The 17,736-nt window shown below is 42.1% G+C and overlaps 1 protein-coding gene across 1 annotated transcript in view; it reads right to left on the bottom strand.

The window, feature by feature from the left end:
* Positions 1-16,859: 16,859 nt before the first annotated feature.
* The window catches only part of dmgdh (dimethylglycine dehydrogenase), a 62,434-nt gene continuing 61,557 nt past the window's right edge, over positions 16,860-17,736 (bottom strand). Inside the window, exon 16 of the mRNA XM_080419871.1 lies at positions 16,860-17,435. Coding sequence (XP_080275997.1) covers positions 17,220-17,435 — 216 coding nt within the window. The 3' untranslated portion in view covers positions 16,860-17,219. The remainder of the gene's footprint in view (positions 17,436-17,736) is intronic.

Genomic DNA, 17,736 nt, shown 5'->3' with positions numbered 1-17,736 from the left:
CCACACAACCAAAGGAAGGAGGAGAGAAGAGAGGACGGGAGGAAAGAGGGAGGGGATGTAAGGAAGAGGGGCGGGGAAGGAGGGAAGTGGGGAGGGAAAGGGAGAGAGGATGACTATAGGTGACTGAGTACTGAGAAACACTATACAATTATAACTCACAATGTAGGCATTTCGCAGATGCTTTTAATCCAGAGCGACGTACACACTGTAGGATATTTGGTCCGATTATGCTGTCGGGGGACCTTTTTTGGGTCTCGCCGACAAACCCCCCGATCTGACGCAGATCGGGCTGTGATCGCAGAGGTTTTGGTCGCTGTGTGTGAAAGGCTCTGCGATAGGATCCGGCCACGATAATTACGCTCGGTGATGCCTTCCCGAGTGTTTCTAGATATCTAGCAGGTTTGATATTCGGCTCTGTCGCCGACTGGACATCATAAGGTATCATGCAGAATGAACCCATAGCTGAGTGGTTAGTGAGCCCGCCTAGGGAACCAGCTGGCCCTGGTTGCCCCAGGTTCGATTCCAGGCTATCCCAGCATATGTGCCGATGATATGAAATTTGTCCCTGAGCAAGACTCTTAACCCCAATTGCTCACAGGTTCTCATTGGAAACAAGACCGCAAGGACTTTCATGAACGACCTGTTAAAAGGAATTATCCTTTATCCTAACGGGGATGGGATGACTCTGCGAATAGATCAGCGCTGCAGCCAATGAGAGCACACAGCCACCGTGGCTGGGGGGGGGGGGGGCTGTTTAATTGAGACTATTGCACAGAGATAGAGAGAGCGAGAGAGAGAGAGACTGAGACTCTCTCTGTGTGTGTTTGTGTGTGTGTGTGTATGTATGTGTGTGTGACGGTGACGGTGTGTCTGTGAGTGTTGCCAGATTTCGCGAGAGAAATAAGCAACCAGGTCTATGAAAACAAGCCCAACAAAAGCAACTATAGGCCACATGAGAACTTTAAACCTATATAGAAATACATTGGATGTTTGAAAATAGCCGATCTACAAGCTCACAACGCGTCACAGCTACTTTCAAAGAAAAACCTTGAGAAAATGTGAAAATTGGGGAATATTTTCCAAATCCACACATCTTGTATGGGGGTCTATGGCACAACATATTTTCAGAAGGGGGGGGGGTCTGCGGACAAATATATAATATGTTATATGTTGTTTAAACCACTGGTTTAAACAACATTAGGAAACAAGGCCAAATAAGCAACTACACAAAAAAGCCCATTAAACGCAATATTTACAAGCAACTCTACAGAAAAACAAGCCAAAAGTCGCTTATAAAAAGCTGACATGGCAACACTGTTTCTGAGTTGCATTGCACACTTTAAGCTGGTTGACTTGTTTCAGAGAGAGAGAGAGAGAGAGAGAGAGAGAGAGAGAGAGACATACAGAGAAATAGAGAATTAATTATTTAATGTCAATCAATAGCGTCCTGTCTCGGTCTCGCGCATATCACGGGAGCCGTGCGCGTTTTCATGAGATGTCGGTTAAAATGAATTTGAATAATCACAAATGTATGTATCGGTCTGGATAGCATCCTAGTGAACTATCCCACAGTGTGTGATCCCTTGTCTGCGATCAATCTATACCAGGGGTGGGCAACTTTGGAGATGGTGAGGGCCACTAAATGTCCACACTCACTCTGGGGGGCTGCATTGTTTATCGGCACTCTCGCCAGTAGTACCCCATTACTCAAAAAGCCCATAATAGTCACATTATGTGATAAATAAGGGATAGTAACAATTATTATTCGTTGTAACTTTGTTTTTATTTAGCATTTAGTAATGCTTCTATCAACTTACTACAGCTGTACTGCTAAACAAAACTTCACATTCCTGAGTATGCCTTTCAGAGTATTGCTGTAACCTTGGCTTAAAAATATACAAAAATAAAAACACTAGAATTATAATTAATAAGGCTTCTATTAAAATAAACGAGGTGGACTGTTGTAATTAAATGGTTCATGGAAAGTTGCATGTTTGGAACAGCTGAAGGCAATAGTTCACCATTTCGGATATGTTTAGATTACTTAGTTTTTCTTTGTGATTTCAAAAGTGCAAAAAAAGGATAAAATTGAGTGACGGTGCGGGCTGCATGCGGCCTGCGGGCCGCCAGTTGCCCATCCCTGATGATATATGACTGCCGATTTCAAGAAATAGTCTCCTGCAGTGTGAAATGCTTAACGATCAAATGACTCCCAGACCACTATAAAAGTCCTACAGTGTGTTCCTGCCCTTACAGTAAGCAAGGACATCATAATACATCATATTACATCAATAATACAGCAAATGCATAATAGATGTAGTAATCCAATAACAAAGCAGTACACAAGCAAAAAAATAGTCAACAATAACTAATACTTACGTAAACCAAGAACCTAACATCAGCCTGTACATTGAAACTATACACACTATGGGATGCCAGGTCAACAATGACCTGGCATCTGTCTACACATCTATACACTTTGGCTATAGGCTTTATCATAGAGAAAGGTTTTTAATCTAGTCTTAAATATACAGAGTGTGTCTGCTTCACGGACTGAGACTGGGAGAAGGTTCCACAGCTGAGGTGCCTGAAATGTAAATGCTCTGCCGCCTGTTCTAACCTTTTCGGGGTTTCCTGGCACCTTAAGCATGTTTGCATACTGTGAACGCAATGGTGTTCTGGCTGGTTCATAAGGCTCGATGAGTTCTTTGAGAATCACTGGTGCCTGTCCATTGCGAGCCTTGTAGGTGAGGAGGAGAACCTTGAACTCTACTTCTGTATTTAACTGGGAGCCAGTGCAAAGAGGCCAGTGAAGGAGTGATATGATCTCTTCTTCTGGTTCCTGTCAGTATGCGCGCAGCATGGACTAGCTGCAGGCTGCATAGGGACTTACTTGGGCAGCCTGATAATAAAGAGTTGCAATAGTCCGTTACAAGTAAAAATCCGGAATTCAAAATGTACTTAACACATCGGGTGCCAAACACGGTTCAAACCGTGTTTTCACAGAGTAGCGCTTTGGTGCAGAGCACGGTTCAAACCGCGTTTTAAGTTTTTTCGTTTTTTTGGTTTTGTCTACCAGCTAGCGCAGCTCTGGAATCACCCATGAACACTCTAAGAAGTAAGCGACAGACGGATCACCGTGGCAAAAAATCTGTCTCCCATCCGCTTCCATTCTATCTCCTTGCTAAAAACCTCTGTATCTCCTTAACTTTTTACAGTGGGCAAAACAAGTCATTCTCGATGCGCGATTGCTCCGCAATGGTGACTCGCGTGAGAAATGTTGTTGTTCCAGGCGTTAGCCAGGACCATCCATCGTCGTCCATGCATGCATTGTTTACGTGCGTGTGCTCACCATGGAGTCTACAGCTCTAAACAGTGCAGCATTGCAAACGGTGAGATTTATGGCACTCAACGTAAACTGTTTTAATAAACCTCTGGCACCCATTGTGTTAAGTAAAAGAACAAAAGTATTGGCATCAAAATGTACTTTAAGTACCAAAAGTAAAAGTAATCATATGCAGAATGTCCCATTTCAAGTTTTACAAAATATTTAGAAAATAGCAGATCTACAAACTCACAATGCGTCACATCGCGACATATTGCGAGCTTGTAGATCGGTTATTTTCATATGGCCAAAATGTATATAGGGCTGAAGTGGTTAATATATGTGATAGAGTTAATCTCTTATCTTGATTGATCCTAATTTGTCTAGGGTCCATTAACCTGGTTAAAATATCCTATTAATAATGATGTTATATGAGCCTAATCAAGTCATGTTAAATGTACTCTGTACTCTTATTCTCTGTGTCTATGCAAGCCAAGGTCAAACTAGCTGCAGGCTTTTTCTGTGGCTATCTATGTTTTGAGAACACTATATCGGTGTTCTTTTCCACACTAATCCTTTCTTCAGTGTCACCAAATCACCACTGACCAGTGACAGGTCAGCCGATGTCAACGTGTTGACCCAGACATGGGGACGCTGTTTTTCCAAAGATAAACTGTCACACCATCTTCATCATCTACCATCATCATCCTCATCTGACGACGACGTAATCATCGCTCTCATCCAATCCAAGAAGTCCACCTTCGCCCGGAACCTCATCTATGTCACATCCTATGATGTCATATGTTTATGTTACTGGACGCTGTTAAAGTCCAGTGCTTTCTCTGTCCAACCCGAGAGAGACGCCGACCGATGATGCCTATACCTGTGACACTGTAACCTTCCTTCTCTCTGATCTGAATACAAAGATGTTTCATTATACCCATGGCTGCCTGTTCTGAGTCTGGTTTTTCCTTTATCGCCTCGTTATGAAAGTATCTGTACTTTGTGTGGGTCATGGGGAAAAACAACTCTAATAATATGTTTTGTAATAATAATCAAAATCTACAAAGTAACTAGTAACTGAAGTTTCCAAATATTTGTGGTGGAGTAAAAGTACAATATTTGCCTCTGAGATGTAGTGGAGTAGATATAAAAGTACTGAAAACTGGAAATACTCCAGTAAAGTAAAAGTACCTCAACATTGTACTTAAGTACAGTACATGTACTTCACGTGCAAAGTTCAGACCAGCATTATATTGATTAATCTTAGTTAGGTTGACGTGTGCATGAAATACATATTGGGCAATTAAGAGAGAGGTTAAATAATATTTAACCTCTATGATGGTGAATCCTGGAGCCATTGATTTTCTTTGCTCGGCACACCACTAAGTATTGTAATGGCAGCTTTTATATGTTACTTTATGTAAAATAAACAGATCAGGAAGATGCAGGACTCAGTTGTCAGGAACCAAACTCCATGTTTATTGTAGATCTCATCACAGCAGAGAGAGACTAGTGTCTCCCTCCAGGGCTTCCCCCATCCCTCCCCAACACCAATGTCTTCCACATATTTATACTGGCAGGATGGTACACAGAGGTATAACAACAGATGGTCATTCCTTACATGGGCTCTATTCTATAACTGACTCACCCAGAGTCAGTATGTTTGAAATAGGTTTGCATGAGTCGACTGTTTGTAAAGGGAGATGAGTTTAACAAGGAAGAACAGGTGATGATTGTTGCATCTACTAATACATTCAATTAATCAATACCACAATGACTGTTATATGAATTTTATCCACTACATTCCAGCCCTTAGGGCATAAATATAAAGTATTTATGTCCTATAAAAATAGAGAAAATTCATAGAATGACAGGACATAATGCTAATTCAATGGGATACAATCATGTACAAATATTCAAAACAAAACTGTATTGTTAGATACACGTGTGATGGCAGTGACAAGCAAGCATTGCGCATATGCTACTGGTCACTTATCCTCAAACAGTGTATTCAACAATTCTACAGTAATGGTTACAGAGAAAATCAACACCAATAACCATTTTTTTCCCCCCACACTTCACTTCTCATGTATTTAAAAATCATAGGACCTTTTGGCATACTGTATCTTTGATAATGCTATGCTCTTTGACATTTGTTAAACAACTGATGCAGCTTGTAGATTTATACAATGTTTTGGAAATGTTATATCTGATCTGCAGCTTGTAGATCTGCCATTTTTGGGAAAGATTGCAATTGCTTCTTTTAAATACTATTATGGTGGTGTAGTTCCACACTACAAACCTCATAGCTTTATTGTATTACCTATTTAGTAGCTAGTTAAGACCCAAATGTACCCATCAGGTCAGGTAATTGATCCTTTGAAAAATAGAACTATCTCGGCCTGTCACCGGTCTCTGTTTTAGACTCCATATGATCTTGTTGACATAAAAGTCCTCAATCGAAAATTTATTTAATTTAATACAATTTAAATAAAAATGTTCCCTTACCCCCCAAAGTTTGTAAGTAACTTTCAGGAAATAATGGACTGACCAATGGTCAAATAATGGTCGTAAATGTTCCCTGACCCCCCATAGTTTGTGAGTACTTTCATAGAATAATGGACTGACCAATGGTTCTGCAGAAACCATCGGCCGGACCCATAATCCGGAAAGCTGCACACAAACCTTTTGCTATACAGTAAAATGTAATACTCAACCGAGGTACAGTTTAACCTGTCTTTATACTATCTCCATCAATCACTGAAAAATTGCTGTAACAATTTGCTTGATAACCATAAGTTCTAGCCTACGGATTATTATTACATTTTTTAGTTATTTTATTTGAAATTATATCAACACGTGGAATTTGCTACCGAATGGATTTTTCATCACGTATGGCATTATCAACACAGCATGGAATTTTCTTCACTCGGGCATTTTCACTATATGGAATAAAAAATATAGAATTATGTAAAATTTCTTGCCACATGGGAATTTGTCTACACGTGTGTTTATTTTAATCCGAGTTTTACTTAACATTCATCTAGCAAGAGCAGAATAAGTGGACTGGAGACAAATAAAATCTGTTTTAACTTTCTTGTAAAAAGGCCATCATAAATTACCCGTATCACATTATTGATTTAGCGCCTTGAAACACTACATTTTGAATAATTACTTTGATATATTTTAAAACTCAAATGTATTCCTGTTTCAGTGTTTGGTCTATCTCACTCACACACAGACACACACGGCCCCTATCACCTGCCACCCCCCTTCCCCCCTGTCAGCTATTCTGGGGAGAGGAAAGAAAGTGGGGGAACCAGACTGATAAGTGAACTATTTAGTTCATGTGTGTGGAAATAGATTACAATACTGACTTACTCAAGTTCTATGACATTATTGTCTTTTCTTTTATGCATATTACCCCACCATTAAACAATATTGTTCTTACATTAATTAGTAGAATATCATTCTCAATTTTGGATCGGATTGTACTGCGATTTTTAAGGAAGTACCATTAAACAATATTTTCCTTACATTAATTTAGTAGAATATAAATTTCAATTTTGGCTCGGACTGTACTGCAATTTTTTAAGGAGGTTATCTCAAATACATTTATTTTATCACTCACTATTTTTAGTATGACAATGAATAGAACTTGCAAAGTAAATTAAACCGTTCAGAACATAACTCAGGACATGACCCTCACCCTTTCATGGAGCCTGCTCCGCATGTAGTGAATTGGTGCCTGTTGTATTAACATTGTCACCTGGTCCGTATTGCCATGGAGCCTGTGGAGCCCGATGTGGGGCAAGGCAGTGGATGTGGTCCACCCCGTTCTGGATAGTTGGCCACAGCATTTCCACCTGGCCCATAGGTGCATGGAACAGACCCTGCACCATATTGTTCGTGATCCTGGTCTGGGTGCTGCTGGTGCAGCCATGCCCTCCTTTTGACAGGACACTCCCTCTCCATGTGGTCATCTGAGGCACAGTAATGACATAAGACCGCTATGTCATATGGCTCACTGTTTCCTCCTCTTCTTTGCCTCCATTCACGGCTCCTTTTCTTCCTATGTGACTCCTGATTTGGTTGTTGCCGCTGTTGTTCTCCCTGTGGTGGCTGCCGGTGGTTCTCATAGAACATCAACTGTGCTCTTTCCATTTTCTTCTTCCTCCCGTCTTCTTGTGAGAGCATGTACCTCTCAGCGTGCTGTGCATGTCCCCACACCTCAGTGAGGTTCCGACTTTCCCATCCAATACAGGAAGTCATAACCCGGTTATGGATGGACGGGCGCAAGCCATTGATCACGGCAGTTTTTAACAAGTCACTGTAAGCCGGGTTCTCTAGTGTCACACCACAATGCTTCTGAAAGCAGTCCTCCATTCTATTTCTGTAGGCGTCACAGGTTTCATCAGCCCATTGCTTAGTGCTGTGAATTTTCGGCCAATCAGTGCATACTGGAAAGGCTGCTTTCACCCTGTCAAAAAGACCATCTCGATTCTGCAGCTGTCCAGTGATGATGTCATCTCTTTCTCCAGTCACATCAAAGTTTCCCCTGAGACGTAGCCACCTTAATCCAAAGACTTTGTGAAATACTAATTCCAGCTCTCTTGCCGATGGCTCGTACATCTCAATCAAATCTAACACAGCCTCACACCAGCGTACCACATCAATTCTGGGGTCTGGAAGGTCCTTCACAATGTCATTGAATTCATCAGGTGTCCAGTTTCGCTGAACATGTACTGTTGCAGAGTACGCATCTATCTCTGCTTGCTGTGCCCCAGCCCCCGGACGGGGATGAGGGTTTGGATATGGAATTAATGGGAATAGGTTACTTGGACAGAGCGTCGCTGTGACATCTGGGTGTTCCTTGGGTGTAGTAGCAGTCAGTTGTGTGTCTCTCCTGCAGTTTGGCTCCTTCTGCCTCACATTGTAGTCATCAGGAGAAGTATTGGCTTGTAGATCTGCTAATGTCACCATAGTTCTGTCAAGGTGTTCTCGCAGTAATGTCACTTCTTTCCGTTGGTCGTTGAGTTGTTCTTGATGTAGCGTTGCGGCCCTCTTAGCTTTGTCACGCTGGTCATTGAGTTGTTGTTGCATTCTCTTCGCTTTGTCACGTTGATCTTCCAAGGCCTTCTGTTGGTCGTCGAGTTGTCGCTGCATTTTCTTTCTGCTCGGTTTTGCTCCCATCTTCTTAAGATTCTAAGTGGAGTGTTTGCTATAACAGCAAAGCATCCACCCTGCTCGCAGCGCCAATTGTAATGGCAGCTTTTATATGTTACTTTATGTAAAATAAACAGATCAGGAAGATGCAGGACTCAGTTGTCAGGAACCAAACTCCATGTTTATTGGTAATTGATCCTTTGAAAAATAGAACTATCTCGGCCTGTCACCGGTCTCTGTTTTAGACTCCATATGATCTTGTTGACATAAAAGTCCTCAATCGAAAATTTATTTAATTTAATACAATTTAAATAAAAATGTTCCCTTACCCCCCAAAGTTTGTAAGTAACTTTCAGGAAATAATGGACTGACCAATGGTCAAATAATGGTCGTAAATGTTCCCTGACCCCCCATAGTTTGTGAGTACTTTCATAGAATAATGGACTGACCAATGGTTCTGCAGAAACCATCGGCCGGACCCATGATCCGGAAAGCTGCACACAAACCTTTTGCTATACAGTAAAATGTAATACTCAACCGAGGTACAGTTTAACCTGTCTTTATACTATCTCCATCAATCACTGAAAAATTGCTGTAACAATTTGCTTGATAACCATAAGTTCTAGCCTACGGATTATTATTACATTTTTTAGTTCTTTTATTTGAAATTATATCAACACGTGGAATTTGCTACCGAATGGATTTTTCATCACGTATGGCATTATCAACACAGCATGGAATTTTCTTCACTCGGGCATTTTCACTATATGGAATAAAAAATATAGAATTATGTAAAATTTCTTGACACATGGGAATTTGTCTACACGTGTGTTTATTTTAATCCGAGTTTTACTTAACATTCATCTAGCAAGAGCAGAATAAGTGGACTGGAGACAAATAAAATCTGTTTTAACTTCCTTGTAAAAAGGCCATCATAAATTACCCGTATCACATTATTGATTTAGCGCCTTGAAACACTACATTTTGAATAATTACTTTGATATATTTTAAAACTCAAATGTATTCCTGTTTCAGTGTTTGGTCTATCTCACTCACACACAGACACACACGGCCCCTATCACCTGCCACCCCCCTTCCCCCCTGTCAGCTATTCTGGGGAGAGGAAAGAAAGTGGGGGAACCAGACTGATAAGTGAACTATTTAGTTCATGTGTGTGGAAATAGATTACAATACTGACTTACTCAAGTTCTATGACATTATTGTCTTTTCTTTTATGCATATTACCCCACCATTAAACAATATTGTTCTTACATTAATTAGTAGAATATCATTCTCAATTTTGGATCGGATTGTACTGCGATTTTTAAGGAAGTACCATTAAACAATATTTTCCTTACATTAATTTAGTAGAATATAAATTTCAATTTTGGCTCGGACTGTACTGCAATTTTTTAAGGAGGTTATCTCAAATACATTTATTTTATCACTCACTATTTTTAGTATGACAATGAATAGAACTTGCAAAGTAAATTAAACCGTTCAGAACATAACTCAGGACATGACCCTCACCCTTTCATGGAGCCTGCTCCGCATGTAGTGAATTGGTGCCTGTTGTATTAACATTGTCACCTGGTCCGTATTGCCATGGAGCCTGTGGAGCCCGATGTGGGGCAAGGCAGTGGATGTGGTCCACCCCGTTCTGGATAGTTGGCCACAGCATTTCCACCTGGCCCATAGGTGCATGGAACAGACCCTGCACCATATTGTTCGTGATCCTGGTCTGGGTGCTGCTGGTGCAGCCATGCCCTCCTTTTGACAGGACACTCCCTCTCCATGTGGTCATCTGAGGCACAGTAATGACATAAGACCGCTATGTCATATGGCTCACTGTTTCCTCCTCTTCTTTGCCTCCATTCACGGCTCCTTTTCTTCCTATGTGACTCCTGATTTGGTTGTTGCCGCTGTTGTTCTCCCTGTGGTGGCTGCCGGTGGTTCTCATAGAACATCAACTGTGCTCTTTCCATTTTCTTCTTCCTCCCGTCTTCTTGTGAGAGCATGTACCTCTCAGCGTGCTGTGCATGTCCCCACACCTCAGTGAGGTTCCGACTTTCCCATCCAATACAGGAAGTCATAACCCGGTTATGGATGGACGGGCGCAAGCCATTGATCACGGCAGTTTTTAACAAGTCACTGTAAGCCGGGTTCTCTAGTGTCACACCACAATGCTTCTGAAAGCAGTCCTCCATTCTATTTCTGTAGGCGTCACAGGTTTCATCAGCCCATTGCTTAGTGCTGTGAATTTTCGGCCAATCAGTGCATACTGGAAAGGCTGCTTTCACCCTGTCAAAAAGACCATCTCGATTCTGCAGCTGTCCAGTGATGATGTCATCTCTTTCTCCAGTCACATCAAAGTTTCCCCTGAGACGTAGCCACCTTAATCCAAAGACTTTGTGAAATACTAATTCCAGCTCTCTTGCCGATGGCTCGTACATCTCAATCAAATCTAACACAGCCTCACACCAGCGTACCACATCAATTCTGGGGTCTGGAAGGTCCTTCACAATGTCATTGAATTCATCAGGTGTCCAGTTTCGCTGAACATGTACTGTTGCAGAGTACGCATCTATCTCTGCTTGCTGTGCCCCAGCCCCCGGACGGGGATGAGGGTTTGGATATGGAATTAATGGGAATAGGTTACTTGGACAGAGCGTCGCTGTGACATCTGGGTGTTCCTTGGGTGTAGTAGCAGTCAGTTGTGTGTCTCTCCTGCAGTTTGGCTCCTTCTGCCTCACATTGTAGTCATCAGGAGAAGTATTGGCTTGTAGATCTGCTAATGTCACCATAGTTCTGTCAAGGTGTTCTCGCAGTAATGTCACTTCTTTCCGTTGGTCGTTGAGTTGTTCTTGATGTAGCGTTGCGGCCCTCTTAGCTTTGTCACGCTGGTCATTGAGTTGTTGTTGCATTCTCTTCGCTTTGTCACGTTGATCTTCCAAGGCCTTCTGTTGGTCGTCGAGTTGTCGCTGCATTTTCTTTCTGCTCGGTTTTGCTCCCATCTTCTTAAGATTCTAAGTGGAGTGTTTGCTATAACAGCAAAGCATCCACCCTGCTCGCAGCGCCAATTGTAATGGCAGCTTTTATATGTTACTTTATGTAAAATAAACAGATCAGGACTCAGTTGTCAGGAACCAAACTCCATGTTTATTGTAGATCTCATCACAGCAGAGAGAGACTAGTGTCTCCCTCCAGGGCTTCCCCCATCCCTCCCCAACACCAATGTCTTCCACATATTTATACTGGCAGGATGGTACACAGAGGTATAACAACAGATGGTCATTCCTTACATGGGCTCTATTCTATAACTGACTCACCCAGAGTCAGTATGTTTGAAATAGGTTTGCATGAGTCGACTGTTTGTAAAGGGAGATGGAAGAACAGGTGATGATTGTTGCATCTACTAATACATTCAATTAATCAATACCACAATGACTGTTATATGAATTTTATCCACTACAGTATAAATCAGGCACAACTCCAAATCTAACCCCTAAACCTAACCTTTAAATGTCTAATCCTAATCCTAACCCCAACCTGAAACTGTTCCTAGTTGTAAACCTAACTCTAAAAGCCTTTTTTTTTTTTTTTTTTTTATTATCATAAAACAACAATTTATCTTGTGAGTAATATTTATTTATTTCCACATAAACAGAAGTAGGCCTACAAGAACGCCTTGTACAAAGGACATAAGCACTGCCAGTGCAGTCAGACAATAAGTAAACAGCCAGTTACAATGTGCCTAGACGGCAGAACAGTGTTACATACAATATAATTCAAATACTCAGCCACAGCAAACATCAATCATGGATAAAGCTAACGCCTCCTCCACATTGATCGCTTCCCATAGCTGATACTGAGCACTGCAGTACCTTGCTAACTGTTGGCCCTCCTTTTGGAGAGGCCTGCTATTCGAAAGACCCTCAAAGTCAACTTGTGCACGTGCCCCAAGTTACCACATAAAAAAACTAAAAAACTAAACTTTTATATCTGTAGCCTAGCTGTGAGATTGTCTGCTCCAGGTGTTGAAATGTTAGCACACACACACACACACACAGACACACAGTCCCCACAACAAAATTTACGATTCTGTGCCTATCGGTACATAACTCAAACGGCGCTGAGTAGGCACAAGGGAATGTCGCAACGTTCGGGACGGCAACTCGCTCGCTTTAGCTCGCTCGGTGGCCCCTTACGCGGCGACAATTCCCTTGAGACTGCGCGCCTCCGAAATGGTTTTGTCACAAAGGGAGAGATGTACATATGCACGGAATTTCAGGGTTTCTAGGCGACTATGCACGGAATGACGTGCACTGGATCCGTGCAATGTATACTAATTCTCTGGCGATCGGGTTGCACACACACACACACACACACACACACACACACACACACACACACACACACACACACACACACACACACACACACACACACACACACACACACACACACACACACACACACACACACACACACACACACACACACACACACACACGTTTCTGAAGGTGGGAAGATCGGCAGATAACTGTGGCACAGTGATGGAAACTGTTTTCAGCTGAACTTAGAGACTGGAAAAAGCCCCATGCAACACAGCAGAGAAATGACTCAAAACATCCTGTTTACAAGTTTACACCACTTTTTAAAAACACATTTTACATCAACACTAATAATACAAATTTTACACCAACACTAATAATACTAATGTTACATGATAATATTGATAATAATGATACTATCCATTCATCCATCTTCAACCGCTTTTCCGGAATCGGATCACAGGTAACAGAGAAAGCCAGACTACTAGATGCCCAAACCACCTAAGCTGGCTCCTTTCCAAGTGAAGGAGCAGCAGTTCTACTCCGAGGAGTTTAAGTATCTTGGAGTCTTGTTCACAAGTGAGGGGAGGACGGAGCAAGAGATTAGCCGAAGAATCGGAGCAGCAGGAGCGGCATTGCAGTCGCTTCACCGCACTGTGTGACAAAAAGAGAGCTGAGCAGATGAGGAGACGGGAAAAGAGGTGACAGAAATATAGTCTGTCACACACACACACACACACACACACACACACACACACACACACACCGACGGTGGACATCACAAACATAACATGTGGACTTGGGAGCCGGTGAATCTTTATGAAACAAAAACTTTGCAGATAGAAAGAGGATAATTCAAGCTTTCCGTACAGCTGCCATGTTGGTGAGTTTAACGTCGTTTAATACAATCAGATAGGACTTTTCTGTTTGGATGTATGGGCTGTCAAAGCCAGAAAGTAGTTTTTTGCCACTCAGTAGGCGTTCCCGCATAACTTCTGGGTACGATGATGTCACGCGTATAGCCTCTATTGTCATGGCAGACCCCTGAATAGTGTTTGTGGGAAGTTTGGTATGAATTTGAAGCAACAGTGTGCTTGTGGTTCAGGGGGCCCTAACGTGACCCCTGCACATGTGACCCCTGAACAGTGTTTGTGTCAAGTTTGGTGTAGATTGGGGTAACAGTGTGCTTTGGGCCCCCAGGGGCCCCTGACGTGGCTACTGGTCTTGGACCTGTGGCACCTGGTGTGGCTATTCTGATGGCCAACAGTATTTGTACCAAGCTTGGTGTGGATTGGAGCAACAGTACACCTCACATGACATGACTTTCTGTCAATAAATTCCGTGCAGGTGATTATTTTTCAAATTGTCAGAGTTTGGAATCATTCGTTTTCAATAACACAACGTCCTGCTGCCTCCTGCATTATGTGCAGTCGGTCCATCGGTCGACCTCAGACGCTGCTAAAAGCAAAAGAAAAAAGGCGGGCTTGACTTAATGTGTGATGTAAGATTATTCCAAAGTTGAGGGGTAGCAACATAAAGGCCCGCTCACGAAATGTATAAAAAAATGTATTAAAAAAATTCAAAAGAAAATGTATTTTTTTTTTTACAGGTGAAGTCTAAGCATGTCCAGCTTACAAATGATCCTAAACAATCACAAAAGCATTTAAGAGTTAAATTAAGGCAGTGGGGTAATACTTCATTCACACACCACACTCGGTGCACGCGCACACACACACACACACACACACACACACACACACACACACACACACACACACACACACACACACACACACGCTTGTGTACAGGCGTACAAAATAAAGAGAGATACAGAAAGGGTGTCAAGAGCATTACCTTTAATTATTCAGTACTTTCAATGCACACTTATTTTCTTACAAATAAATTATTATTATTATTATAATTTTTTTGAATTACAAAAACAGCTTGTGCAGTATGTAAACTATTAATGATAGCTATTGTTTTACATAATAGCATTTGCTTGTGTTCACCTTGCAGTAATTATGCACTGGCCCTTTAAGACACAACAACCAGTGTAGTAGCACCTCATTTTTGTATTATGGAAATATGAAAAATTACAATTGGTATATAATTATTTGGAAAAGCATTTGAAATCGTCATTTTAAAAAACATTGTTACAAAGCAAATACATTCTACAACATAATTTGATATTGTTGACATAATAATACATTCAAATGAATACTGTAGCGCTTGTGCATATTATGACCTAACAGTAAGTCAAGTGATCAGACGGAAATATGATTTTTCACATGTCATCTAAGAGACTCCCTTTCTCCTGTAAGCACGATACACTTTACACCATTTACCGTTTGACATGTAGATTAAGTTGTTATGCGCTTAATGCTTAAAACATATACTGGGGTCCTCCAGGGGGTCTATTCTTGGTCCCCTTCTTCGCTTCCCTCTACACCACACCTCTTTGCCGTAAAACAGCAGATTTACAAGCTCACAGCGCATCACAATAAGACGCGTTGTGAGCTCGTAGATGTGCCATGTTCGCAGAATGTTCGAACATTATGACATGCCCAGAATAGGGGCACTAAAGGTCAATCTTAACTTATACACTGTGGCAAAAGTCTATTGGCAAGTCTAGTGGTGGATAATAGCCTAATATACCCCATTACAATATTTGATGCTATTACCATGATACTGATGTAACAATACTGGCTTCAATAAAAAGAAAAAGAAAAAGAGAATTGACTCACTTCGTGAGCTCATAGGCTACTTTGTGATTAACAGTCTTTTACCTAATGAGTCCATAACTTCTCCCAGCACTGCTCAGATGTGTATATGGGTCCTCGTGCTACTAAACAATACATATTGTATCATGACGGATACCCTAGATGGCTTCTACACAAGAATGCTACTAATGGCACTAGGTGTCATCGCATGGGTCACAGACAAGGTCAGAGAGAGAAGGATCAGGCTGGCAGAGCACTGCGTCAGGCACCCAGAACTGGTGGTGAGCAAACTCACACTATGGGAGTCAATACAAGGCACAGCTAGGAGGGGAAGAGCACCACCTATGTAGACACACTGCGGTGTGTCTACAAAATATTCTAATTAAATGTTGCTTAGACAGCAGCTAGATTCATTGTTTACCTAGTATCCTATGGTGTTCAAATGTACAGCATGTTGTTTAGATAGCATGTTGTTCAGACAGATGCTAGGTTCATTGTTTACCTGGTATCCTATAGTTTCTTCGCGCCACTACACTGTCTCTCTGCACTCTACTCATGTGACTATTTACCTTGTTGTTTATTGACTAGAGTTAATGTTTACTCTGTTTATTCTGATCTCACACTTGTAAGTTTCTCTGGATACGAGCTAATTATGATTGCAATAGGCTCTATGCACAGCAGCCATATTGGAAAGAAATTGGGCCTCTTCCTTACTTCCTTCTACCAATGATACTAATTAACACATCGGGTGCCGGAGGTTTTTTAAAACTGGGTACATCCAGTGCCCGCGTTTCTTACCGTTTACGGCGGTGTTGCCTCCACGAGGACCCGGATGTAAACAAAGGGCGATGGTCGAGGGTCCCGTCTAACGACTGGAACAATAATATTTCTAGCGTGATCTGCCATTGCGAGTGATCGCGCGTCGAAAATGGTTTGTTTTCACCACGGTAAAAAGATATGGAGATATGGACCTTTTTCTCAAGATCCTATCATTGGAGTGGACGGAAGTGACGTTTTTGGACTGGATTCACATCCGTCCACTCCATTTTACAGGGTCCTAGGATCATTCCTAAGTTGCGTGAGAGCGCCCATTGTGGAAAATAACAAACAAACAAAAAAAACACCTATGGCACTCGACGGTTGTATTAAAAAAAACTTCTACAGCCGTTTTTGGCACTCAATGTGTTACGGCTCTGTTCCAATTAGTGTAGCACAGTGGACCCCCATAACTCTGAGAGTGGACAAATGGAACCAAATGGACGCTTACGGGTCCATTTGGTTCCATTTGTACACTCTCAGAGTTACACACCCGTAAATGGCCATTTGAAACCCCCTCAAGGAGGAACCATGAGGGTCCCTGGACCACACTTTGAGACCCACTGGTGTAGCAGAGTGTTTCCAGTGAGCCAACGTGCACAATATCAGCACCCTGACTCTGTTTGACCAGAATGGAACAGAGCCTTCATTAGTATCATTGGTAACACCTGTGCAGGAAGTATGGAAGAGGCCAAATTTCTTTCCAATATTGCTGCTGTGCACAGAGCCTATTGTGCTGCTCACCAAAAACAACTGACCTACAAGCTAACAACGCGGTGCGTTGTTAGCTTGCGGATCAGTTGTTTTTGGCGAGCGACACAGTCGTACAACGGAGGCAAATGTGGGGGCTTCCTTTTACGCTGTGCTCTTCTTGGCTTTCTTCTGCAGCCGGGTCCGGGTGGGTTCGGTGAGGACCAGAGGTTCTTGGACCACCATGCTGGGGTACCTTCTCCCCATCAGCTCCACTTCTACCTTCTGGCCCACGGAGGAGAGCTGCACGGGCAGGTAGCAGAACGCCAAGCTCTGCTGGGTGGAGTAGCTGTAGCATCCCGAGGTCGTGTTCCCCACCACCTGGGCGGTCAAACGGAAAGGTCAAAGCTTACAATCTCAAATTCTCCTCTAACAAGCGATGGCCTAAAGCAGTGGTTCTCAAACCTTTTCATGTCAAGAACCAAGTAACTAAGTACATTTACTCAAGTACTATACTTAAGTACAATTTTGAGGTACTTTTACTTTACCGGAGCCGATCTACAAGCTCACAACGCGTCGCATCGCGACGCGTTGTGAGCTTGTAGATCTGTTATTTTCAAACATTTTAGTATTTTTATTTTACTTGTAACAGAGTACTTCTACATTGCAGTATTGATACTTT

Source organism: Gymnoscopelus braueri (assembly GCF_963280865.1).
Source record: "Gymnoscopelus braueri genome assembly, chromosome: 22".
Lineage (NCBI taxonomy): Eukaryota > Metazoa > Chordata > Actinopteri > Myctophiformes > Myctophidae > Gymnoscopelus > Gymnoscopelus braueri.
This window is presented reverse-complemented; position numbering and strand designations above follow the sequence as displayed.